A 24,408-nucleotide genomic window follows, 5' to 3' on the forward strand; every position below is an offset into this window, starting at 1 on the left:
AGAGAATGGCATGGCACCCTAAATTATCAAAAATAAAATATGTATTGTTATATATTGCTACTATATGTTTTCTACAGTTTGTATATGAGAAAGTATGATTAAAAGTCGATGAGAGACTGTTTATAAATTTTGATTGCTTCATAATTTTAACTCTGAGCAACATTTTTATCATAATTATAGGCTTTCTTAAAGCATTTATGCAGATTGTTTTATTCAAAAGGGGTTTATTCCATATAAACTCCACTCTTTTATCTCTCCATAAAATCAGTGTGTGAATTCCCAGCAACCACAACTCCACTAGACAGTCATCACATTAGTAGCAGAGATATTTTCAAACAAGACAATATTCCTCAGATTTTTCTAAACATTATCTCCTGCTTTCCCAGCCAGTGAGTGTCACAGTGATAAATAGTAATGATAATCCTGAGTACATTTGTTACCTCTTTATGTCTCTTTAAAAGTATTAGCAAGTTTGTTCTCATAATTCCCCTGTGATGTTCCTGTGTGCTATAGTAGCCAGTGTATCTGTGGTTCAGTGGAGGCTTGGGGAGATTAAGTCAGATATCTGACATCTTCAGGCCAAGGATATATAAGTCTAGGGATGTAGATGCAGAGCTTATGTTCATTTCAGTGACAATTTTGTGTCTAAATGTTCTGGAACCCTACAAATGCTGAAACCCAAAGGACTTACCAGGGACCTCAGGCTGTTTCTTAGTCATTATTAATAGCCAGTTGGTTGCACTGTTTCAATGCATCTGAGCAGCTTCTGAGAGCTGAAGCAGGGTCTGAGTCCATGACTCCCAGCTCAGATTGGCTCATATCCATATTTTGCCTTTGAGAAGAGGGCTTCAGAGAAAACCATCCTCTCTCCTTCCTCCAGGTTTTCTCACAAAGGATATGAGATGTCCATCCCAGCCAAAAGCCCAGGATTTCTGCAGTAGCAACAATCAGAGCATCGGGGCACTTTGGTGGAACATAAAGCAACAAACTGACAGCAGGCTGGACCTAATGCAACAGAAAAGCAATCTAACCCCCTAGGGGACCCAGGAGGAGTCCTGGTAAAGCAGCCAAAGTGAATCATCCTCACTGGAAGAGGAGCTGAAAGATTTGAATAGTGTCAGAGCAGTCACTTTCTCAGCAAGCTATGCCTCATTGTGATCTACTCATCCCAATGGTTTGAGAAGGAGCTTCTCCAGCACTGGAACTTCTACAAAGTAAACAGAAGAAAATGTAGATTCCCATTTTGCATATGCTGCTGGGGCATCAAATGGAGAGTATACTGTCTCCTTCCCCAGGAAATACAAATATATTATGTTAAATATATACAAAATATGTGAAACCATTTCTGCATTGCCATAAAAATATGATCTTTTGGTACATGTGCTTGGATACTCGGAAAGAAACTGATTTCTTAAACGTGTTGTTACATGTTTACATGTTCTGGTGGGTTCATGGCAATGATGACACTCTCTAAACACTTCAGTGAGGAGTGTTAGGTTGCCTTGGTCTCTTTGAAGCTAAGCCTGATGCTAAGCCATGCTCCATTTTAAAGCACTGCCTTCAACTTTGGTGATTTCATCAAACGACTGGATTGCATTGCAGTGGGATAACCTAATCTTCACTCCATACTTTCTGCTCATAAGCCACTTGAAAAACTGTTTTGCACTTTGATCTTGGAGTGTGTATTTCACACTTGAATGTTGTGGTTTCAACTTCAGACCCTACTGAAAGGGGAAACAAATCTAAGACCTAACCACTCCACTCTCCCTCCAAAAGAAAAAAACCACCACACTGAGAAAGCAATTCCATTACTGTGTACTGCTTTAAAATTAAATGACAGAAGCAACACAAACAAACAATTAGATTTCCCCTGTTGATTTTTATAGCTTACATGTTACAGAAGTCACAGCTTCCCTTTGATTTCACTCCAGTATGGATCAGGCATCCTTCCACAGCAATCACAGGAACCAAAACCATGGGAGACACAATTTTGGTGAACTTTGTTCTTCCTGTGTACAGCACAAACCCCATTTAATCCTTAAACATTAAAATTAGAATCATCTTTGTTTACGTTTTCAATGTAGTTTTAGTAATTTCCCTGCTCTATCATTTGAATTTGTTCAATGATATTTCCACCTTGAAAACATGCTAATATTAACATCTGAAGTAATGGAATAAATACAAGTTGAGTGCCTGGATTTCCCATGACACTGCTGTTGGAGAGGGTGCTGATCTCTATTCCAGAACAATTGTAGGACACTCAGGTTGTCACTGGACTTAATTTAAAGACTTGGTAAAACTGCTGCATTTAGGAAAAAATATTTAGCTGTGTCAATTATGTTTTGACTTCTGAAGCTTGCAACTGTTTCATGGCAGAATGCTGAAAAAGAGACAGCTGTGTCTATGATGGAAAGTACTCATATAAGTATATTGGTAAAAAAAGCAAACATATTAGAGGTAACAGAATGTTCATTTTTAAGCAGCAAGAGAAGATTTTTAATATCTATCAAGGATGGCAATAATTGTTTTCTAGATTTGTTGATCACTTACTTGTTTGAAAATAAGGGTGATGTTCTGCCACAGCCTTTCTTTGCAGGCAAATGGGCTGGATAATAGCTACAGGCATTTTTCTGCATGAGGAAATTGAATAAAGACAGTCCAGGCTCCTCTCTGGAGCCAGGGGCCAGCCGCAGAGCCAGCCACACTGCCCATCAAAGTTGCAGCTACAATTGATTTAAAATAACTCAGCGGCAATTATTCCAGAATAAAACCTTATTTCTTCTTTGATGATGTGATCCGATGCTAGGCTGTAGTCGGTGTTGTCAAGGCATGGAAGAGACCTTACCTCGGGGCTGCTGCTTGGAACCCGAGGAGTCCCCAGTGCCCTCAGCGTGGGACACTCCAGGCGAACCGCTGGGGGGTTTAATTTTTTTTTTTTTTTTTTTAATCTGGGGTTTCTGAAGAGGCATCTTTCAGGTCAGACCCAGCAACAGAGTGTCTACTGTACTGACCCAAGAGCCTGGTAGGGGCTGGCGGAGGCTCCGATCCCCGCTCCGACAGCCCGGGGTGCGACCTGCAGCCCCGCAATTGCGGCCGGGGGCAGCTCCCGCCGGGCGCGGGGCTGCGGGCATCCCCTTCTGCCCCTGCTGCCCGAACACCTGCGGCAGGATTAGCCAGGCTCAGGCACTCTTCGTCGTTCTGCAAACTAAGTGTCGAAAGCCTCCGCAAAGCAACAAACACAAACCTGCTAAGGGGAAAACGCTGCAATCAAGCAGCAGAGCTCTGGGGATTTGGAGACGAGCGTGGAGAGAGTTCGGATCAAATGGGATTTAAATGTAAACAGCAGTAACTGCATATGATCAATAATCACCCCGTGTGCATTCCTCTACTCATTTAACATCAGCTAGGACAGTGCAAATATTGCAAGTGAGTACTCGACAAGGAAATCAGCTGACCGTGTGTTTAAACTGTGGTTAATTATTAATATGAACAATTCTTTTCAATTAAGTGTTTCGTTTAATCCCCTCATATCGAATTGTCTAGGAAACTACATGTCTAGCTTCCAAAATGATAATGTGGGTGCAGACTTATTCTGAGGAATTTGATATAATCCATATAATATCATTCGTGCAATGAATTCTCATTTTTACTCTTCTTGCTTTGTCCAAACCAACTGAGGCAACGAACAATTTTTTGTGTAAATACTTATGACAGTTTTTAGATGCTAAAAGGAATTTTGTCAGGAAGGTCCCTCAAAGCACCGGGGAAAACCACATTTCAGTGAAGATATGAGTCTTGGAAATGTGAGTTCAAAAGGAAAAGCAGCTCATGTTTCTAATAGTAACTTCTGAAGAAATTAATTGTGACTGATATGTTCCTGCTACCGTTCATAATATTTTGCCACGTCCTGGGAGAATGCCCTCCAGCCTTTGCAGTGGCTCTGGCCACCTCATTGCATGGTCCGTCGTTCACCCCACGGAGTTTGTGCTTCTGCAGCTGCCTGCTCCCTGCATCTGCGGTCTTTCCTTCCCCTGCCACCTTCTCCTAAATTAAATCCCTCGGGTCCCACTATAGAAAACAGTCCCTAAAACCTCTGAACCTGCAAAGCCCTTCCCTTCCTTCCTTCCTTCCTTCCTTCCTTCCTTCCTTCCTTCCTTCCTTCCTTCCTTCCTTCCTTCCTTCCTTCCTTCCTTCCTTCCTTCCTTCCTTCCTTCCTTCCTTCCTTCCTTCCTTCTCTTCACATTTGGAGGAGTAACAACAAGTTAATGAATTAACAGCCTTGGTTTCTCCATACACGCAGCAATCAGACCCTTTCAACGAGCCATCACATTTGTCCTTAATTTCGACTTTCCCAAGCACTGTTCTCATATTCCACTGTTTGAAATGTAGGAAGATTTAGCATAATTTGGAGGTCAGATTTCTAAATAAGCCTACTTTAAATAACAAGCCCACACGGGAGATTGTCAGTATCTTTATTTTGTATACAGTTTACACACTGGCACCGCTTTTTAAAACCCTATATGTGGGTTAAAACTCAATTTTACAACCCCCATTTATATGAGATGTAGGTTTGACATCTGTTTGCCAGAGTGTTTTGCACTTAGCCTAACACCCACTATTAAATGACAAAATTGTGGCAGGCTGTCAAAGCCAGCTGACTGACAGCTGCTCTACTTTACAAAAAAGCCCCATTCAAATATTTGCAGGGTTGAAGCTTTCTCTAACGCTGTCGCCATTCTCCCCGTTATTTAGCATGTAAAATATAAGTCAAAGTTTTAAAGCTGCTTTCCAAAATGTTGCCATTTTTCCATATAAAAAGAGCGAGCGGTGGCTGCTGGCGGGGATCCAGCGCCAAACGCATTGGGTGGATATTTCGCCGGGTCCCCGCGTTCCTCCTATCTGCACAAACCCGATAAAACTGTCATTTAGCAGCGTTTCTTAATATTGCAGCTAATTAGAGCCGGCGTGTTATTGAAGTGAGAGCAAAAATCCACTTAAAAGAGAGGGGAGGGAGGGGGGTGGAAGAAGAAGGGAGGGGAATTTTCAGTGCAGGCAGAGGTACGCAGCCGGGCATGGCTCACAGCGAGACCCCCCCGGGAAAAGGGACGGGCTCTGGGGAGGGGACACCGAGGGCATCCCGGCACTCCCGCAGCGGCCGTCCCCCGCTTTTTGCCCTCACCTCCAGGGGTCCTTCTGGGCAGCTCTGGAAGGACGTGCAAGGATCGGCTCTAGCGGAGGGCGAGCGCTGAGCCTTGGCCGAGATGTCTCCCACTTCTAGCGCCACGGACGAGGATGTAACATTTAATTCTGGTCCTTAATACACGCCCGTCCGTTGCCCTGCTCCCCCTCCGAGCGTCAATACGAATCTGTAAAGGGCGACGGTGATTTAAACTTAAAAGCAATCTGCTTTTTATTCCAACATCTCTAATGATTGTATGCGACTTAGCACCTCAGAATAGCTGACGAGGTAATCCCTGCATGCTAAGGAGCCTGTGCAGCGATTGCTGGGGTTTATTTGAAACTCGGGTACTTCCCGCAGTTTTTGCGAGACAAGCAAGGCACTGGCTGGCAACAGAATCGGAGGGGGGGGGGGGGGGGTGCATGTATTAATTTATATTTTGAATGAGGACTAGAGGACTAGATCCACCCCCTAATAAATGAAGGAGACAGTCGGGCCGTAGGAAGAGGGCTGCCCGCGGTGTCCGTTCCCAGCGCTCGGGCCCCGGCTCCTTTGGCTCCCCCGCAGGGTTCAGCCCTGGCAGCCACGACCCGCCCGGATGCTCCAGCCGGCTCCTCGGGCGGCCAAAGCCATCCCTCTATTCCCCTCCTCCCTCCCTCCCTCCCTCCCCGCCGCACATCCTCGGCACAGACGGGCAGGCACACACCCGCACAGCCGGAGCAGAACGGAAAACGGGGCACTCTCCGCTTTACCTGAAAATCTTTAGCTGACTTGTGTCCATTTTAATAACCTCTATCGACTTTCTTTCCTAGAGCGGTTGTCATGTTGGCAGAAAGGGACTGGAAAAGAGTGTTTTAGGGAGGGAAGAAAAAAAATTGCAAGAAGAAAACTAAGGGCGCTCTCTAGGAAAGGGGAGGTGATGGCAATGAGCGGTACAGGGCGGAGGAAGAGCGGACCCTCCGCAGCGATCCTGAGCGGAGAGGGGGAGGCTGACAAAGCCCGGCTCCATCCAGAGGGAAGGCCGGGAGAGGGGGAGCGAGAGGGCGGAGGGGGACTCTGAGCCTCCCTGTGAAATCCAAGTTTATTGTCAACAAAGGAGGGTCTGGCCGGGCTCGGAGCCTCTGCGGTCCCGAGCTGTCGGAGGCAGAGTACGGCGCGGGGGGGGGGGCGCGGGAGTGGGGTCCCTGGGCAGCCGGGGAGCTCCAGGGTACGGGGGAGAGAAGGAGCGGGGTGCCGGGTGGCCGGGGAGCTCCAGGGTACGGGGAAAGGCAGGAGCAGGGTCCCTGGGCGGCCGGGGAGCTCCAGGGTACGGGGGAGGGCAGGAGCGGGGTGCCGGGTGGCCGGGGAGCTCCAGAGTACGGGGGAGGGCGGGAGCGGGGTCCCTGGGCAGCCGGGGAGCTCCAGGGTACGGGGGAGGGCAGGAGCAGGGTCCCTGGGCAGCCGGGGAGCTCCAGGGTACGGGGGAGGGCGGGAGCGGGGTCCCTGGGCAGCCGGGGAGCTCCAGGGTACGGGGGAGGGCAGGAGCAGGGTCCCTGGGCAGCCGGGGAGCTCCAGGGTACGGGGGAGGGCGGGAGCAGGGTGCCGGGCGGCCGAGGCAGACGCGGTGAGGGTCGGGAGGAGGCGCGGGGAGCCCCGCGGAGCCACACAGGTGCGGGAAGGAGCACCTAGGGGTGGCTCTACCCTTCCGGGAGGCATCTCTCCCACAGAAAGGGGCAGGGGACAGTGGCCCAGCAGGAGAGGAGAGGCAGAAATGCAAGGTTAGAGGAGAAAGTGCGTGTGAGAAAAGGAAAGGGGAAGAGAAAGAGGACGAAGGCTCCGGGCTCCACCTCCCCGCTCGGTGCGGCGCTCCAGCTGCTCTCAAACCAACTGCTCAATTCTATTCACTGCCGCGACGGAACAAAAAAGTGGCTATTTATTAGAATACTTGTTTGGTATTGTTCGGTGCCACACAAAAGGCGTTTCATTATGTTGGGGTGGGGAGAAAAGCCCCTCTCCTTTTTTTTTCTTCCTTTCCTTTTCTTTTTTTTTTCTTTTCTCTGCAGACCGAAACAATAACTTGAAATTGTCTTTAAAGTCTTTTCTATCAATAATAAATTTCATTTTCTTCTCTGTCTCCGCTCTCCCTCTCTCCCCCTCTCCTGTGCGGTGTGTATGTGTGTGCGTGCGCGTGTGTGTGTGAGGGGGAGAGAGAGAGAGCGAGTGAGCGAGAGAGCGCGAATGGTGAGTGTGCGTGTGTCGCCGGGCACTCGTGGCTCGGGCACAGCCGCCTGGGAGCTGCGGCTGGGCGAGGGGCGAGGAGGAGACCGCCGGCTCCGTGTAGCGCTGCCCTCCCTGCACCTGCGGGCACGCTCGGAGGAAGGTGTGAGCTAGGCTAGAGCAGAGGGAAAAAAAACAAACAAAAAAAGTAATAATAATAATAAGGCTGCCCCTTCAGATGATATGTTGGGAGGAGGCTGGAGCTGGAAGAGTAACTGTAAGTGTGCCTCTAACTTTTGAGGGGGTCTTCACCCTGTCTTGGGAATGGAGGAGGGGAAGCCGGCGAGGGGAGGGCTTCCAAGTTACTTTTGCTTCAAGGAGGGAAGAGCCGGTTGCAGTCACTGGGTTATCGGCTGTGACACGGATTTGGGGGGGTGCGGGTGTGGTGTGACAGCGTTTTGGGCTGCCCCCCTCCGCCTTCTGGGGAAGACGCCTCGCTGGGTTTTGAGGCGGGGGAGGAAAGCGGCGGCCGGGCAGGGGCAGGGGGCTGCGGGAGGGCTGGGGCGGGGAGGACGCCGGGGGCGGCGGCGCTGCCTCCCGAGCGCGCAGCGCCCGCTCCGCTCACACGTTCCAAAATTAACATGTCGGTGCACGGGTGCCATTTAGTGAAAGGTGTCTTGGGCAAAGAATCAATTTCGCTGTGACTGACCGGCGGGCTTGGCTGTATTAATACTGCCAAAAAAAGGGGAAATCAATAGGCAGAGCAGCCCTCAGCTATTACAACTAATGCCTGCTTAATCTCTCCCCCTGGGAGAGAGAATTCACATGGGCTCCCAGCAATACTACTGCGGCCGGGCTGAGGCCGGCTCGATCTTCCCAAGGAAAGGGGATCCCCGGATCCGCTCCTCTGTGAAAGTGACAGCCGGGACCTCTCGACAGGAAGGTTGTGCCCAGCCTCTCGAAGCCAAGTCCCAGCCCGGAGGTTAACGTTATCTGGCGTGGTCCCACCCAGGGTCTTACTCTCCCTCCCCAGCTTCAAAGTGTCTGTAGAGTTTCTCACTATTGCTGTAAAATATTGGGATGTTAAAAAAAGGTAAAATGGATTTTCCCTCTCATAATTGAGGGTGGTATTTGAGGTCGATCAACAGGCAGTGCAGCAAGGTTGTACATCTATCGATCAGGGAGGGGACGCGTTTTGGCTGAATCTCTTTTCAGAAACAGGTGTTTAAACATGATAGCGGGTCCAGTCAATTAACCCATTAAAACCCCGTTTTATCGCATTGATTCCACAGGCTGCCATAAAAGGTTATGTTTTGAAAGCCTCTTTGTTAAGGGGGGCTGGGGGGATGGATGGATGGATGGATGGATGGATGGATGGATGGATGGATGGGGATAGGGAGAGTGGTTGCAAATTGGGCAGCCAGTGAGTTGCCGTTCCCAACAAGCCAGGCTGCCCCAGCGCGCCCCGTCTTCGCCCGCCGCTCCCGGTGCCGGCTCCATGGAGGGGCAGAACGGCCGCTGCGGGCCCGGGGGGCTCACGCCATCCCCTCCCCGCCGTGGGCCGCCCGGCTGCGCTGACCCTGCAGCAAAAATTGACATCTCCACCTCGAGAAAGGATCTCCCATGAGGGCTGCGCTTCCCACCCGGGGAGGAGGGGTCCGGCCGGGGGCGGGGGATACCGCCCTGCACCGGCTGCGGGCTGGGTCAGGCTGTGGGCGCAGCTGAACTGTAGCCCCAGCTATTTGCAAGCGCTGTTATTCCTAAAACAGGACCGTCCATTAACAACCTGCCTCCCTCCCCCCGCCCCCGCTCCGCTCCAGCACCTTTTTCAGGTTTGCCGGTCTTTGCTGTAAATTACATATTTGCTAAAGATGTCAGGAGCGGTTTGTTTACTATCCCACTTTACGATGACTACTAGGGCACCCGTTTAAGGACAGTGTGAAAATTTGCTGAAAAACAGATGACAAACACCCCTTTTCCAAAAGGCAAATAAAGACGGGATCCCAACACCGACCAAGTAACCGGGATCTCCCTTTGGTGGGAAAGAAACTGGGTTTTTCTTTTCCCTTCACTGGGGTTCGCTATCTGCCTTCCCATGGCCAGAATGCTGCACTGGATGGAGCAAGACGATCATGTATTTCCTCTGGGTACCTTTAATTTCCAGACCAGCCGTCTGAGATTATTTAGATGTTTCTAGTTTTGCCCTTGTTTGCTGTTTTCCTAAGTAAGCACTGAATGCGTGACCGAAAAGGTTTGAAACCGTGTCAAAGTGATGTTTTAATCTCATTGAAAGGTGTATTAAACGAGGAGATGTAATTTGTGTGGGATGTTTCGATGAAAGGAGAGATTGGAGTGGATGATACTTTTGCTCTCCTGTGAACCTCATGTCATGTTTATATTGAAGCCTGTGTAGCTAATCTAATTTACAATAACAGGATGGCCCGCAAGAAAGAAGCTACTATATTATTTAGGCTTTTTTCTTTCCTCGTTTATTTTTTTACACAAATTCATTCTGACTTGCTCTGAATGATACCTTCGCAGTTTGGGGATAACTGAGGGGGATGCAAACCAGAAATACTACTTTTGTGGTGCTCTGAGAGACGCGCCACAGACATAACCATCCAGGTTGCCCTGCTGCAAATGGGATGCCGCATTTGGGCTTGAGAAGCTCTTTTTCCGTGACTGACATTTCAGCAGCGCAATTTTAAAGATTAACTATGTAATAACTCCGCATGTCGTTCTAGTCCGACAGACTCTCCACCCCCACAGCTCTTCCTTTTCCTTTCCAAGTTTACAGTTACAAAACTAAACTATATTTAAATATTTTTCTTTTGGATGAAAGTAAATTGCTGGGTATGTTTTCAGTTCGTGGGGGTTTTTTGTTTTTTGATGTGACGTATTTTTGTCTAAAGGACCACTCAATAACTCGACTGTAAAAAGTAAATGGTCTGGCTATCCTTTTAGGTAGAAACCCCAAACCGTGAAAAATAGGATAGTGCAAACCCTTATTTCCCGCGAGATGCTGTGCCATCTGATCAGCACATATTCCTGCTGTGTGCCTTAGTAATAATAATTTTAAAAGAAATTTTAAAATTTGAACAGACTTGAAAAGTACAACTTTCGTGTAATGTTGGAAGGTGTATTCAGCTTGTTAATCACAGGGAGCTGTGTCATTGGAATGTTATCAATTACTTGTTCAATTTAACTGTAATTACTAACAAAATTAGACAAGGATGGATAACAATACAGGATATTCTTCTTTCGGAACAATATTGTGCTGGAAGTCGAGCTGATGCGTAGCATAAACAAACATTTTAGAAAATGCTCCTGCTGGCAAAACTTCGTAAAAAGACGATTCTGTTTTTTCTACCGACTCGAAAGTCCCACTGGAGGAAGGATCGGGGCCGTTCCAAGGCGAGGGGACACGCAGAATGTCCTGCCGGGAAAAGAAGGGGGGAAGAAAATCGCTGCTTAGGCGCGGTCTGACCGTCCCGCCGTCCCAGCGAGGTGTGCCTCGCCTTTCCCTCGGCAATGCCGGCCACCCCCGGCACACCCGCCCGCCCGGCCGGGACCCGCTGTCCCCTTGGGGCGGCCGCGGCTGCTGCGGAGATCAGACGTGCGGGGAGATCGATACTACTTCTTTTAGGCGCGACGGAAATATAAAGCTTATTTTCAAAGCCAGTGAAAACTAGAAAGGAAGAAAAGAAAATAGAAAGGCTGGGATATAGAAACTCTTCGGGAAGAGGCAATTTATCGACACTGTGGAGAGAGCGGTGATGCAGAATTCCTTTAGAAAAGCGGCTTCAGACGCCCTTTTATGTGACACAATAAATACATAAATAAATGGCAGTAGCTACAAGGAGCAGCAGCCTGCCCTCCGGCCGCTTTGATTTTGCCCGGAGCGGGCTGGCCCTGAGCACACCCCTGGGCTCCGTGTCGCGCCTCCTGCCCCGCAGGGCGGGCGCTCACGGCAGCCGAGCCGAGCCCGCCCGGCGGTGCGGGACAGCTGCCTGCTCTCATGAGGACTTCAGAAACCTTTCGGCCCCGTCCCGTACCACCCTCCGCATTTCCCCGCCGTGCTCCCGACTTTGCCCAGGGGCACCCCCGCAGGACAGTCTCGGTGTTGGTGGCCCTGGCTGCCCCGTACCCGCGTGCTCCCAGCGTGGCGGTGGGCGACCCGTGGGTTGGGGTGGAAATAGAGGGAGAGCGGCCTGCGAGCCACTGACCCCCGCCCGAGCCGCTCCGGGGAGCCGCAGCGAGGCGGGGCTGCCTCTCGGGTGCCGCTGGTGTCGCAGCAGTCCGGGCTGTCTGGGAGCGGCGGCCGGGAGCGGGGCGCGCCGAGGCGGACAGCCCTTACTCTCCTCACGCTTCCAGTTGGTTGGCACGGCTCTCCTGGGCGAAGGGGGGAGACATTTCTCGTCAGGGAATTTTAGCCCTTTCCTCCCCCCCCCCCCCCCCGCCCTTTTCTTTTTCTCCCTTCCCTTTCATTCATAAACCTGGTGGCTATAGACGCAGCTTGAATATTGACGTCTCTTCCCCCAACTGCTCCTCCGTTAACCCAATTACAGAATTCATCAAGAACTGTGTTGAATTATCTCTTTCCATACAGTATCAGCATTAGCCTAATTAAAAGCTATAATGTCTGATATAATGATTAAATCGTTAGCTCTGCTGTAGGGAAGCAATATTTTGTTTTCCCTTCAATTAGAAGCTGATTGAGGTTTTCAGAGCAGGTCAGCTGTGAAATTTGAATTATATGTGTGAGTACCGTTCACAGGGTGAGCCCCTACTCGAAAGCTCCAGAGATTCTCCATACGCTTTTACCCAGCAAGCTGAGAAAAGACAACAAAACACAGAGAGAGCCTGTAGCTGATTTAGGACTGATGCTGTAGGATGGCACAGAACAGTTGTTAACGCTGCAAAAGAAAGCGGGACTTTATTCAGGCACCCTTTTTCCAACCATTCCATCTCGACTGGGTAGCAAGCAGGTCACATTGAAAGCTGTGATCCCCGAGTCGCCAAGTCACCGAGGCAGGAAAATGCTTCCTGTCTCTCCTTTGCCTGCCCTTTCTGCTCCCTCCCGGTTCGCTCGCTTTAGCCCAGTAATGGCACCCCTGTAGCGAGGGAGTGTTTTGCATTTCCTTCTGGATAGCGGGTTTTGGAGTGAAGTGCCAGAGGAGCTGCAAGCGATCCCACTCCCTCCCCGCCTCACGTTTCAGACAGGGCTGGCGAGGGATCAGGCATCGCCTCGGCGCGGGCTGGCGCTCGCCGGCCCCGACGCAGGCCGAGGGCAAGGGAGGCACGGCGGCAGCCAGCAGACGGCGATCGCCGCCTGCTCCGGGGCGCCGGGCTCGGCCCCGCCGCCCGCTGCCCGCTCCGCTCTGCGCGGGCACAGCGGGGGCACAGCGGGGGCACAGAGGGGGCACAGCGGAGGGCACAGCGGAGGCCACAGCGGGCACAGCGGGCACAGCGGAGGCCACAGCGGAGGCCACAGCGGGCACAGAGGGCACAGCGCCAGCCGGGCCCGAGGCCGGGACCCCCGCCCCGAGGGGCGCCCCCCAGGCACAGCGGGTGCGGGAGAGGCACAGCCCGCCCAGGCGGTCCCACCTGGCAGCGCGGAGGCGAGGGGCAGCCGTGCCCGGGGGAAGCACTCGTCACTGCCACCGGCCTGCGAGAAGCCCTCGCCGGTAGCTGTCCCCTCCGCGGGCCCGGCGGGCGACAGAGGCCGCGGCCAGACCTGGTCCTGCTCCCAGTGCGCGACCTCCTCTCCGCCTCCCCTCTGACTTCCCTGCAGCGTTTACCCCACACTCCCGGCCGCCCCCACCTATTCCCTCCACCGCCCGACTCCTGATTCTTGGCAACCCCACTTTCTGCAGGGGAAAGTCCAAGGACCTCTCATCTCCAGGCGCAGCCCCGGCCTGCACTACCCCAACCCCGCAGCCCCGTCAAACGACACTCGCCAAAGTGCTTGACCTCGTTCCCAGTTCCATGAATCGGGATCTGCGCTACCTTTACCACGGAAGAAAAGCCCCTGGCTGCCCCCTCGAACTGGCTTTTACACCTTCCTCCTCCCGTTCAGTCGATAGACACCTGCTGGCAGCAGGTGAGCGGGGTGCGCCCGGGCCAGAGGCACTCAGGCAGCGGCACATCCTCGCTTCTGCTCCCTGCCCGCGTTCCTCCCCGCTACCGTGTTCGTGGTAGTTCGGCTGCTTCTAGGGGCATCCTATATTTATTTGCCGGGGGTCAGGGGAAAGGGGGTAAACCCCACACCGGGAAAAAGTCCAGGAGAGGACAGGCCCCGGGAGGGTGTGGATTAGCAGCTGCCTCTGCACCAGGGAAGGGAAAGTTCTGCCTCCTCCCTGAAGGTGAGGGGGAGGGAAGCTGGTGTGCATCCCCAATTCCCAGGGATAAGGGTGTGTTCCCACAGGATCCACTGGCTGGCAGGATGCATAGGACTCATCCGGAAAAGACTGCCCCACAGCGATTCGACCCATTTATTTGTCAAGGAGGCCTTTAGGTGCTTTTTTATCAAATTTCAGGGAAAAATACCACTAGGGCCTTGGGTAGATAATTTGCAAGCCATGCCATCGTATCTCGCAGTTTTTACTCCTCATACCTTCATTTGTCCATCCAAGTGGAAATGTGCCTTTCTGCAGTAACCTTCTCCCCCCTCTTCCTCCCCTCCTATCCCAACCAGTTGTAGTTTTAATACATAATTTAGCAATCACAAGGGGCTCCCTTCTTTTGCCATGGTAAATACGGCAATTTAAGAAACTATCAGCTGGAGGAGCGCGGGTCGGCTCCTGCACCATCTCCCCTGCCCCCTTAGGGCTGACTGGGAGAGAATAATGTCCTCCCAAAAGCATCGGCACCCGAGTTAACAGCATCACTCAGATTGAGCTCAAAGGCTGGAAGCAGGCTGAGCCTTCGGCCGTCAGAAGTGGAGAGGCACTCTCCTCTCCCCAGCAAACCCATATTATCATAACGAGTCATTGGAAATGAGAAAAAAAAAAGTCTAATCCTAGCCCAATGCCTAGGACCGGTGCTTTGTGCACGGGGCATACTCTTCCTGCAGAAAACTTCTGGTGGTAATAACAGTAATTGGGGGAGTTGCAGCGTGATTTCAACCTTGGATGGCCACTAGGGTCAGGAAAATTAACACGGACCATGAAAAGAGCAGGCACGCTGTGTGTGCCTTTCTCCACCTGGCAGAAGATGATGGGGGCGGCCCTTTATACATGCGTGGGCATTTGTGCGACGGACTTGCCATTCCTATGGCTGCAATTAAAGACTGCAGCATGAATTTCCACGTGGACTATTTTCTCCTCCCTATAAAAATAACTATAATCTCACAGGACAGCCAGGGCACAAAGGTATTCTTTTAATGTTTTCAAGGGGAAAAAAAATCATACACCTGTACTTACTATATACAAAGATAACATGTTTCCGTGTACCTTCTTTAGTCGCAGGTGCTTTTAACTCCCCTAGGACTAAGTGAAAAACGACTGCGTCCAGCCTCTTCTGCATGCCTGGGCCTGGTAGAGTTTTAACACCTGGGAGAGACGTCTGAGGGGGCTCCGGAGAAATCTCCAGAACGAAGTCCCGCAATAAAGCATGTTTACCTGCCGCTCGCACGGCTGCGGGAGCAGGGCGGAGAGCCTGGGCGCCTCAGCCCCACTAAACATTGCTCGACGGTCGTCTCAGTGAGCGGGGCCGGGGCGGCCCGCGGCTCCAGGGCTCCCTGCGGCGGTGCCCGGCGGGGCTGAGGGGTGGCCGGGCCGGAGGGGTGTCCCCGCCCCGGGGGCGCCCTCAGGGGCCGCGGCCGCCCCTCCCGCCCCCGCCGAACGCGGCGCGCCCCGCCGCACGTCACCGCTCGGCGCGCGCCATATGCAAATGAGCTCCCGCCGGCGCGCCCCCATTGGCCGCCGTCAGGCGATTTAAGGCGGGCTCGGCGCGCGCCGTATGGCTGCGGCGCCGCTCGCCCGCGCGCCCGCCGGCTCCTCCTCCCGAGGCGGCCCCGTCCCGGCCCTGCCCGGCCCGTCCCGCCCGGGCCGCGGGAGGGAGACCACCGCCAGCAAATTACTGTGCCGCCGGCCCCGGCCGCCGGGCTCGGCGCGTGTTTTGGTTGGGCTCCTTCCCCCACCCCCTCCCTCCCCCGATCCTCCTCCTGCATTTTTTTTTTTTTCCAGTTAACGTTGAAATACTTTTTTTTTTTTTTCCGCCTCCTTTTCGCGTGGCGGTGGGTTCTCCTCTCCTCTTCTCCGTTCACCTGCGATCAGCGGATGCAAGTCCCACACGCTCCCTCCCCTCCCTCCCTCTCTCTCTCCAAGTTAGCAGCAAAGAACAAAAAAAAAATAGCTCCGTTAAGGATAAGAGCGGGAGCGGAGGGGTGTGCGCGCGTCTGCCGGGGAGCGCCGGCGAGCGGAGGACACCGCCGACGGCTCCGCACACTCCTCCCGCCGCGCCAAGTGAAGCAGCAAGTTTGCCGTGCACCTGTTTGAGCAGCTCGAACCCCCGTCGCCGCCGAGCCCCGAGAGTGATTTGCGAAAGGGAGAAAGTTTTTTCGCCGGCAGGGTCGCCGATCGCTCTCCTCGCGGTTTTCTTCTCCTCCTCTTTTTTTTTTCTCTATCTTTTTTTTTTTTTTTTTTTTTTTTTTTTTTTTTTTTTTTTTTTTTTTTTTTTTGCCGCACGGCGGTCGCTACCTAGATACAAACGGGTTTCGCCTCGCTCGCTCCCCGGCCTCCCGGGCTCCTCTATGTTTGATTCATTTTTCACGTCTGGCACCGGTGGAAAATAAAAAAGCTATTTGAATGTACAGCATGATGATGGAGACGGACTTGCACTCCCCTGGCGGAGCCCAGGCCCCCACGAACCTCTCGGGGCAGACCGGAGCGGGAGGCGGCGGAGGCGGCGGCGGCGGCGGGGGAAACAAAGCGAACCAGGACCGGGTCAAGAGACCCATGAACGCCTTCATGGTGTGGTCGCGGGGCCAGCGACGGAAGATGGCCCAGGAGAACCCCAAAATGCACAACTCGGAGATCAGCAAGCGCCTGGGGGCCGAGTGGAAAGTCATGTCGGAGGCCGAGAAGAGACCGTTCATCGACGAGGCGAAGCGGCTGCGAGCGCTGCACATGAAGGAGCACCCGGATTATAAATACCGGCCCCGGCGGAAGACCAAGACCCTGCTCAAGAAGGACAAGTACTCTCTGGCCGGGGGGCTGCTGAGCGCCGGCTCGGCCGGGGGAGGCCCGGCCGGCGTCGGCGTGGGCATGGGCGTCGGCGTCAGCCCGGGCGGCGTCGGGCAGCGGCTGGAGAGCCCCGGCGGCACGGCCAGCGGCGGCTACGCGCACATGAACGGCTGGGCCAACGGCGCCTACCCGGGCTCGGTGGCGGCGGCGGCGGCGGCGGCGGCGATGATGCAGGAGGCGCAGCTCGCCTACAGCCAGCACCCGGGCAGCGGGGGGCACCCGCACCACCCGCACCCCCATCACCCGCACCACCCGCACAACCCGCAGCCCATGCACCGCTACGACATGGGTGCCCTGCAGTACAGCCCCATCTCCAACTCGCAGGGCTACATGAGCGCCTCGCCCTCGGGCTACGGCGCCCTGCCCTACGGCTCCCAGCCCCACCAGAACTCGGCGGCGGCGGCAGCGGCAGCGGCGGCGGCGGCGGCCGCCTCCTCGGGTGCGCTGGGCGCCCTGGGCTCGCTGGTGAAGTCGGAGCCCAGCGTGAGCCCGCCCGTCACCTCTCACTCGCGGGCCCCGTGCCCCGGGGACCTGCGGGAGATGATCAGCATGTACTTACCGGCCGGGGAAGGCGGGGATCCGGCGGCCGCTGCCGCCCAGAGCCGGCTCCACTCCCTGCCCCAGCACTACCAGAGCGCCAGCACGGGGGTGAACGGCACCGTTCCCTTGACGCATATCTGAGCCCCTGCCAGCACCGGAGCGCCGGAGGGAGGCACGGACGCGGGCACCGGCTCGGCCCCCGGCCCCGGCCCCGGGCCGGCCTGCAGGACTGCGCGCCCGCCGCTGCCACCGCACGCTCAGCCCCGGCCGCCCGCCCGCGCCCCGGCCCCGCGCCGCTCCTGCCCCGCTCCCAGGTTCCCCCCTCTTATTTTTGCCTCTCGCGCCCCTTCCCTCCCGCCCTCCCCCGCCTCTCTTTTTTTTTTTTCTTTCTTCCTTCCTTTTTGTACAGAAATGTTTTGATGTTCTTGTAATAATAATAATAAATAATAATAATAATAACGAGAGAGAAAAAAGGTAACGGTTGCTTTACTTACCTTTTTTTAGAAGAACTAGTTTATGAAACTAGTTTTAGACTGAACTCCTGTGTTTTATCGAGACTTTTTGTACAGTATTTATCATTCACCCAAGAGACATAGAACGTTTATTTGCAAGAGAGGAGAAAGAAAGAGAGAAAGGGGGGAAACGGCGGCGAAAAGAAAAAAATACCAATAATAAAGACACAAAGTTGTAGGTGATGCCAACTTTTATACCGCGCGGAACCGCTACGATTTCAGTCACGGATCGCTTCTTGCGAAGATTTTTTATTGACTAATTAACTCGAAGTTGATGAGGAAACAGTTCTCATTTATTACTCATGTACTAAGACAAATCCAAAAGAACACTTAAAAGTTTTTTTTTAGATATTCTCGAGGGTTTTTTGGGCTGGGGTTGGGCTTTTTTTTCGTTACTTGTTTGTTTATTTATAAAACTTTTTTTTGTTTTGTTTTGGAAGCTCCATTTTTTTTTCCCCGGGGTTCGTTAAACTTTATTGTATCTGAATATTTTTGTTTGTTTTCTCTTTGATTTTGTTTTCTTTTTGTATCATTTCTTGTAAATGCATTGTGAAATAATTTTTATTTAGGCGGTACGAAGGAAATCAGATTGTGTATATAGTTTACTAAAAAGCCTTTCTGCTAAATGGAAATCCTAAGGATGCGGTCCTTTTTTTTTTTTTTTCTGTTTTGATTAAATAAATTTCAAAGCGGAAAAAGTCACCTGTATAAAAAGAAAAGCTAACTGGCGAACATAGTGGTGTTTACCATGGTAAACCTGGAAACACAGCAGGGAAACCTAGATTTTGGGAAGGAAGTTTTAAGCAGCAGCGGCAAAGAGAATGAAGTGCAATCTGCAGTAAATGTCGATGTTCCCTAACCTGTGTAAATCAGAAGGGGTGAAGGTAGATTTATTTTAATACTCGTTCCCTACTGCAAGGGAAGGCAGTTTACTGCGTTACTGTTCTAGCCGTGAACGTTCATTTTGTGGGTTTTATGGCTGGGCTGGTGGTCCGGACCTTGCCGGAGCCTTGACTTTTCCCCTGGGGGGTGATCGGGCGCTGCCCGCCCCTCTCGCCTCGGGCCCCCACTCGGCCGGGAGTCCCGGGGGACACCCAGCTCCCCGGGAAACGGGAGGGCACCGTCCAGCGCGGCACTTCCCCTCTAATTAACACCACGGAAAGTGAAAGCGCTTCTTTCTGCGCGTCCCGAAAAGAAAAGCGACCTCTAAACCTCCCGCCCGAAAAGCAGCCCCATCCACCCGGAGCGTTCCGGGGGGCGAGCGGGGAGCGGCGGGGTCACGCCTTTCTCCCCCTTCCCCATCCCCCCGCCCCCCATTTTTAGCGACTGGTGCGAAAGCTGTCGAGCAAAACGATGCGTGTCATTTCATTACAGAATGCTGTTTAATGCTTTGAGACCTAATTTAAATTTTTTTTTCTAGCTGTTGAGAGATACTTTTCTATATGTTAGAATTAAAAGTTTGCTGTAAACTACTGTAACAAATGAATTTTTAAAGTAGTCATAGCTACTTAAACAAAAGGAAAAATAATTAACTTCCAGGACTTCAAAGTCGATCCCAACAGGCTGTAGGACTGTTCGTCTTTTAGCTCTGGTGAATGAGTACTGCATCCGTCCAGGAGTGGGGAAGTTTTAGTTAGCTAATGAGGAGCGGGTTTGGTCCGTCTTAGACATTGCACTTCTATAATGCGGACATGTCAATTGACATACATAACTCTTCGGACTCCTGTCGATGATTTTGTATAAATCACTCATACTGAACGCAAAATTTTCATAGAAGCTGTCCACTGATTTCAGCCCAAACTTTTTTTTTCTTTTCTTTTCTTAACTATTCGAGCCTTTATTAAAATGGAGGAGTGTGTGGGTTCAGGCAGTCAGCAGACGACTTTTGGAAATGCTCAGCGACCAAAGAGTGCATACAGAAAGCAGGAAAGGAACCTGTGGGAAACTTTCTGCGGTGTTGATCACCTCCAGCCAAGCACAGTCTTAGACGAAATCTTAAAAATAGCTGTACCTTTAGGTATGCAGATTAAGCTGGGTACCTGTTGAACTGTTTCTTGTTGTCCTTCATGTGCATATACTCGGAAAGATCTGTACACACCATAGATAGCGTCGTGACCAAGAGAAGTGTGTGTGTGTGTGTGTGTGACGTGCACATGCAGACACATACACGTCTGATGCACCCTTGTTACGTGCCTTTTTCTTTAAGGGTCATAGCTACTGAAAATCACATTTAATGACAATGTAGAATAGAAAAATCCCAGCGAGACGATCCTGTATCGCTGACTACGACTGATGGAACAGGATTGGAGCGGTCAAGGGAGAAAAGCAAACAAACATCTGTTCATTTGCGTCCAAACAGCAGAAATACTGTGGGGAAGTGCTTTTTTTAAAAAAGGAAAAAAAAATTATAGCTCTCTTAAATTAGCTTCTTTTAATGAGTTTTCCCTCCTACCATCACAATTTAGCGGCTCAATGGCGTTATGCCTAGAATAATAGGAATACCTGCACTTTCAACACAAGAGGATTAAAGAGACCCAATGTCGGCTATATTTAAATAAGATTCAAACACCCTCAGCCCGTCTTTCAATGTAATGCAGTTCGCTCTGCAAATGTCCAAACCCCCGCCCCCAAAAAAAAACCAAAACAAAAAAGCAAACCTTCACAAAAAAACCAAACCAAAACAAACAAAAGAAAAAGAAAACAAAAAAAGCCGAGCAACCAAAAAAAAAAAAAAAACCCACCAAAAAAAACCCCATCTCCACGAAATACCAAAAAACTACCTACCCATCTTACCCCCACTGAGACACCATCGGGGTGTCAAGAATTTTTTTCCTGTTCGTGGTCTATTGGTTGGTTTGGCAGTTCGGTTTAATTTGAGTTAAACTTACTTGTTTGGGTATTTAAACAAAACAACTTTCCTAGGCAGATGAGTTGGGGTTAGGTACAGTAACATAATTATATCTTCGGGCTTTTTGCTATGAGAGTTATATATAAGAGAATAATTGAATATGCAAAACTAAGAATAGGTTTAAGCAATTTATGGTTTAAGTACATTACATCTAAAATTGTATGAAATGTTCCTCCTATAGCATGATTGACAGAGCTATTAAAATCACGTATGTGGAAGAATTAAAGCAAAAAGTCATCTGGTTTTCAGTAAAAGGAAGGAAAATCCAGGGAGTAAGGCGGATGGGAGCGGGGCCGAGGTGCCCTCTCCGCGCAGTTCGGCTGCGTGTAGCGTGGGGAGCTTGGGGTCACGGCCCCCCCGGGCCAGAGCCCACCCCGCGGTCACCGCTCTCCTGTGCCCCGGGAGGGGGACGGCGGCAGAGGGGCCAGGAGGACAGGAGGCACTCAGAGATAACAGGTTCGATCCGCTCCGAACTTCGAGCCAAAACCCAAACTTGGCCTGAACTCCATAGCTCTTTTCCCAACGGTTCTCCTGTTTTAAAAAACATTTCCCCCCCTCCTTCCACTCCGCCGTGCGTGCCTCAGTGAGCTCGTAGGAGTGGCGTCGGGCCCCGGGGAAAAGCCGTTCCCTCCAGTTCCACTCCCCCGCGCCCTCAACCGGAGTCACATCGCAACGAGCCCCGGGGGGGAGCGTCGGTGGGACGGCTCCGAGCCTCTGGGAGCAACGGAGCGCGGGAGGAGGGCACACGAAATTGTCCATGAAGATAAAAAGAGGGACGATTCCAGAAATCAGAGCCAAGGCGCCCGTAGGGCCACAGCGGGACAAGAAGCTCTGCAAAATGCTCCTTGGTAGGGCGGGGTGGGGGGTGGGGAGGACCCTCCCTCCCAGCTGCGCCACATGCAGGCGACATCAGGCCGGGTCACCTGAACGTCTGACGCGGTTACAGCATTTTATTATTACGTGGAAACTGCCACGGAAGGAAAAAAATCTATAAAAGAAAAAAAGCACCGCAGCATCACACAGACACGCTCCCCCGCCGAAAACCAAACCAAAAGGCTGATCTAAGCATTGTTGTAAAGTAAAACGGAGCTAAAAGATGCGAACTCGCAGGTGTCTGTGGGTTTGATGGGTTATCTGGACGGGATGCTCTCCCGGGCCTGGCGCCGACGCTCTCCCACGCCCCACGATTTCCCCGCCTTTCCCGAGCACTCACCGACTCCCCCGAGCCCTTTTCTGCTCCTCCCTCCCCCTTCCCGCACACTTTCTGCCAGCTCGCCCCAGTAATCTCCAGATCTCCCCTTCCCTCCTACACAGCATCACGTGGGGAGCGCCGGGACGGGGCCGTCCCGTGGGGACAGACAGCGTCCCTGTGTCCCTGTGTCCGTGTGTCCCTGTGTCCGCGTGTCCGTGTGTCCGTGTGTCCGTGTCAGTGTGCAGAGGGCTGATCTCGCAGGGAGGGCCCTCCTTGCTCCCGGAGTCACGGGGCACTGGCCTGGGGGATGTTGTTTGTGGGGTGCGAGTGGGTCTCTGCGAGCCGCGGCCCCGGGCAGCGAGGTGCCCCCGATGCCGTCAGAGGGGCTGCAGATGAATGATGCAGGAGGAAAACGGGGGTGGCAGGAGGGGAGAGAGGTGAGAGAAAGGGAGGGAGAGCGTGGGGAGGAGGAGGGGGGCGGTGTTTGGAGAGCGAGGGATTAGCGAGGAGAGTCCTGACCCCGAGATCAACGGCCAGTCAAACCCGTTTACAATCACCGGCGGAAAACCGACGGCTCCCGCTGCAAGCCAGCGGCCGGCCGGGCAGCCAGTGGGACCAGACCCTCCCCTTGGAGCGAGTGGGGTTGGTGGGGGAGGGCCCGGCCCTACTGAGGGGAGAAGGGAGACGCCACAGTCGGGAAGGAGCGAGAGGAGCGGTCCCAGCGGGAGGCCGGAAGGCTGCCCGGATGGCGGTGGGGGGAATGCTGCGGGGCGCCCCGTCTCCCGACCGCAGCCTTCGAGTCTCCCATGGACGAGTAGGGCAAGAAGGGAAGGAGGGAGAGTTCCAGGCGTGAGGGGCGGGGGCGGGTCGAGATGGCTGGGCAAAACAAGCGCATTGCTGTCAGCCGGGAAAGGCCGCTCTTGAACTCCGCACGGGACCCTCCCGGGCTGGGCGGCACCAAAGCCCGGCTCCAGTCATGCGTTCACCGGCGGGCGGGCGCCCTCCCGGACCGCGAACCATCTGCTGCGCGGCTACCGGGGGCGGGGGATGGCCCTGGGCGGGAGAGAGGGCCCCCGACGGGCCGCAGAGCGCGGCCAGCGCTGGGCGCCTCGGCTGCCGGGGCGCGCCCCGCGGGGAAGCGGCGCCGCCGCTCCGCCGTGCCGCGCACAGCCCACGCACACAGACACTGCACAGGGCGGGCAGACGACACAAGCCATCTTCCTTTTTTTTGGTGGGGGGGTGGGGTGGTGGAGAGTGAAGCGAGCTGTCCCTCCACATCGCGGCATTTTGGCTCCTCCTCTACCAGAAAACTCAGCACCTCAAAAAGCGAGGATGCTGGGTGGTTCGGCGCTACCCCACGAGCAGCACCGAGCGTCTCTGTGCGCATCGTCCGAACCGAAGGGGATCTGAAGCCAATGGGCCTGGCCCGATTCGGAGACATCCCTTGTGAAAGTGCAGAGTGAAACCCCAGGCACCTGCGGCCACGCGTGGCCCCACCCTGCAAAACGCGGCGCCGTCGCGCCCCGCTGCCTTTCCGTGTCCCCAGCGCCTCGGGACTCACGCAGCTCCGCAGAGGCTGGCGCCCGGGACAGCCAGGCTGGGACAGGAGGGTACCGGCCAAGACTAAGCGGCTCTCACTCTATTTGTTCTAAGGTTAGGGATGGATGCTGCTTTCCGTGGGGAAACTGAAGTCTGAGGCAAGAGGTTTCACACGGCCGAGGCGGAGAGGAGTCAGACAGCCAAGCCTGGCTGAAAAGTCACTTCTGAAGAGGCAAGGCCAAAAGAAAGAGGAGGAAAAACAGAAAACGAGGCAGGACATGGTCTTGCAGAGCTCCGAGCCGGGAGGCTGGTGCGAACCGAGTATCTGCAGCCAGGGGCGTGGTGGGGGAGCAGCGGGAGCCGAGCCGGTGCCCGGGGGGTAGGAAGAATAACAGATTGTGGGTGCGGAGCGGACAGGGCCTTGCCTGCCTGCCTGCCTGCCTGCTGGCTCCAGCCCCGCCGCGCCTCTGCTCAATAGTGTCAGGAAAAGCCAGAACACTAGGGCGACCCCGAGTAGCGGGACAGCTGGCAGAGGAGCTGGGGAACCTGGCGTGCAGGTACAGATGCAATGGGAGGCTTTCTTTAGAGACTGAAGTGAAAACCCATTGACTTTGCACGCACTGAACCACTCTACTGTTGGAGGAAACTGTGCAAAAGTAAAGATTAACAAACTAAATTTTGGAGGATCTTGAAGATCTTTGGTGTAAGAGTAGTGTGATATATGGGGCCCACTCCTGTAGCTGCATGGCCAAAATGCTAGCGGGAAACCTGGAAGTTCTCCCCAGTCTTTATGTCTAAAACCAGGACACACCTGGAGATGCCTCTGTAGGATAAGCTAGAAATTGGTAGCTGACTGAGGTGAACCACACCGCGGTATGTGCCGTCAAAAAGTCTGGAAGTTCTAAAGTGAAAATCCCATCCCTTAACATGTCCGGAGCTTGTGGTGAGTGAGGGGCAGCCCCCAAAGTAAAACACACTGGTCCCTGGCTTTGGGGTGGAAGCAGTGGAGCTTTGTGACAAAGGACACACAGCCCATCCCCAATTTACAAAGCCTTGGGTGCCCCCGTGCAGTTTCATGCCTATCTCTCCTAGAT

General features: G+C 53.1%; 2 protein-coding genes and 2 long non-coding RNA genes across 4 annotated transcripts in view; 3 read left to right on the forward strand and 1 right to left on the reverse strand.

The window, feature by feature from the left end:
• The window catches only part of LOC139591705 (uncharacterized), a 343,986-nt gene extending 340,113 nt beyond the window's left edge, over window positions 1–3,873 (forward strand). Inside the window, exon 2 of the long non-coding RNA XR_011679730.1 lies at window positions 881–3,873. This is a non-coding gene — a long non-coding RNA (uncharacterized lncRNA). The remainder of the gene's footprint in view (window positions 1–880) is intronic.
• A 585-nt stretch (window positions 3,874–4,458) lies between these two features.
• On the reverse strand, window positions 4,459–6,874 carry LOC139591704 (uncharacterized). The gene is made up of 2 exons (XM_071430631.1): window positions 5,932–6,874; window positions 4,459–5,366 (listed from the first exon to the last, which is right to left on the reverse strand). Exon 1 carries the CDS (start codon window positions 6,872–6,874, stop codon window positions 5,972–5,974), a length of 903 nt encoding a protein of 300 aa, XP_071286732.1. The 3' UTR covers window positions 4,459–5,366; window positions 5,932–5,971.
• Window positions 6,658–24,408, forward strand: part of LOC139591706 (uncharacterized) — a 32,569-nt gene continuing 14,818 nt past the window's right edge. Inside the window, exon 1 of the long non-coding RNA XR_011679731.1 lies at window positions 6,658–7,652. This is a non-coding gene — a long non-coding RNA (uncharacterized lncRNA). The remainder of the gene's footprint in view (window positions 7,653–24,408) is intronic.
• Window positions 15,611–21,404, forward strand: SOX1 (SRY-box transcription factor 1). The gene has a single exon (XM_071430623.1). The coding sequence runs from the start codon at window positions 16,186–16,188 to the stop codon at window positions 17,302–17,304; it is 1,119 nt and encodes a 372-aa protein (XP_071286724.1). The 5' UTR covers window positions 15,611–16,185; the 3' UTR covers window positions 17,305–21,404.

The sequence above is a fragment of the Agelaius tricolor genome, unplaced genomic scaffold (genome assembly GCF_023055355.1).
Source record: "Agelaius tricolor isolate 1412-34295 unplaced genomic scaffold, bAgeTri1.0.p SCAF_7, whole genome shotgun sequence".
Lineage (NCBI taxonomy): Eukaryota > Metazoa > Chordata > Aves > Passeriformes > Icteridae > Agelaius > Agelaius tricolor.

Excerpts from the sequence above, each read along its gene's own strand:
- LOC139591704 (XM_071430631.1), bottom strand. The coding sequence starts at position 6,874 with ATGCCTCCCGGAAGGGTAGAGCCACCCCTAGGTGCTCCTTCCCGCACC.
- SOX1 (XM_071430623.1), top strand. The coding sequence starts at position 16,186 with ATGTACAGCATGATGATGGAGACGGACTTGCACTCCCCTGGCGGAGCC.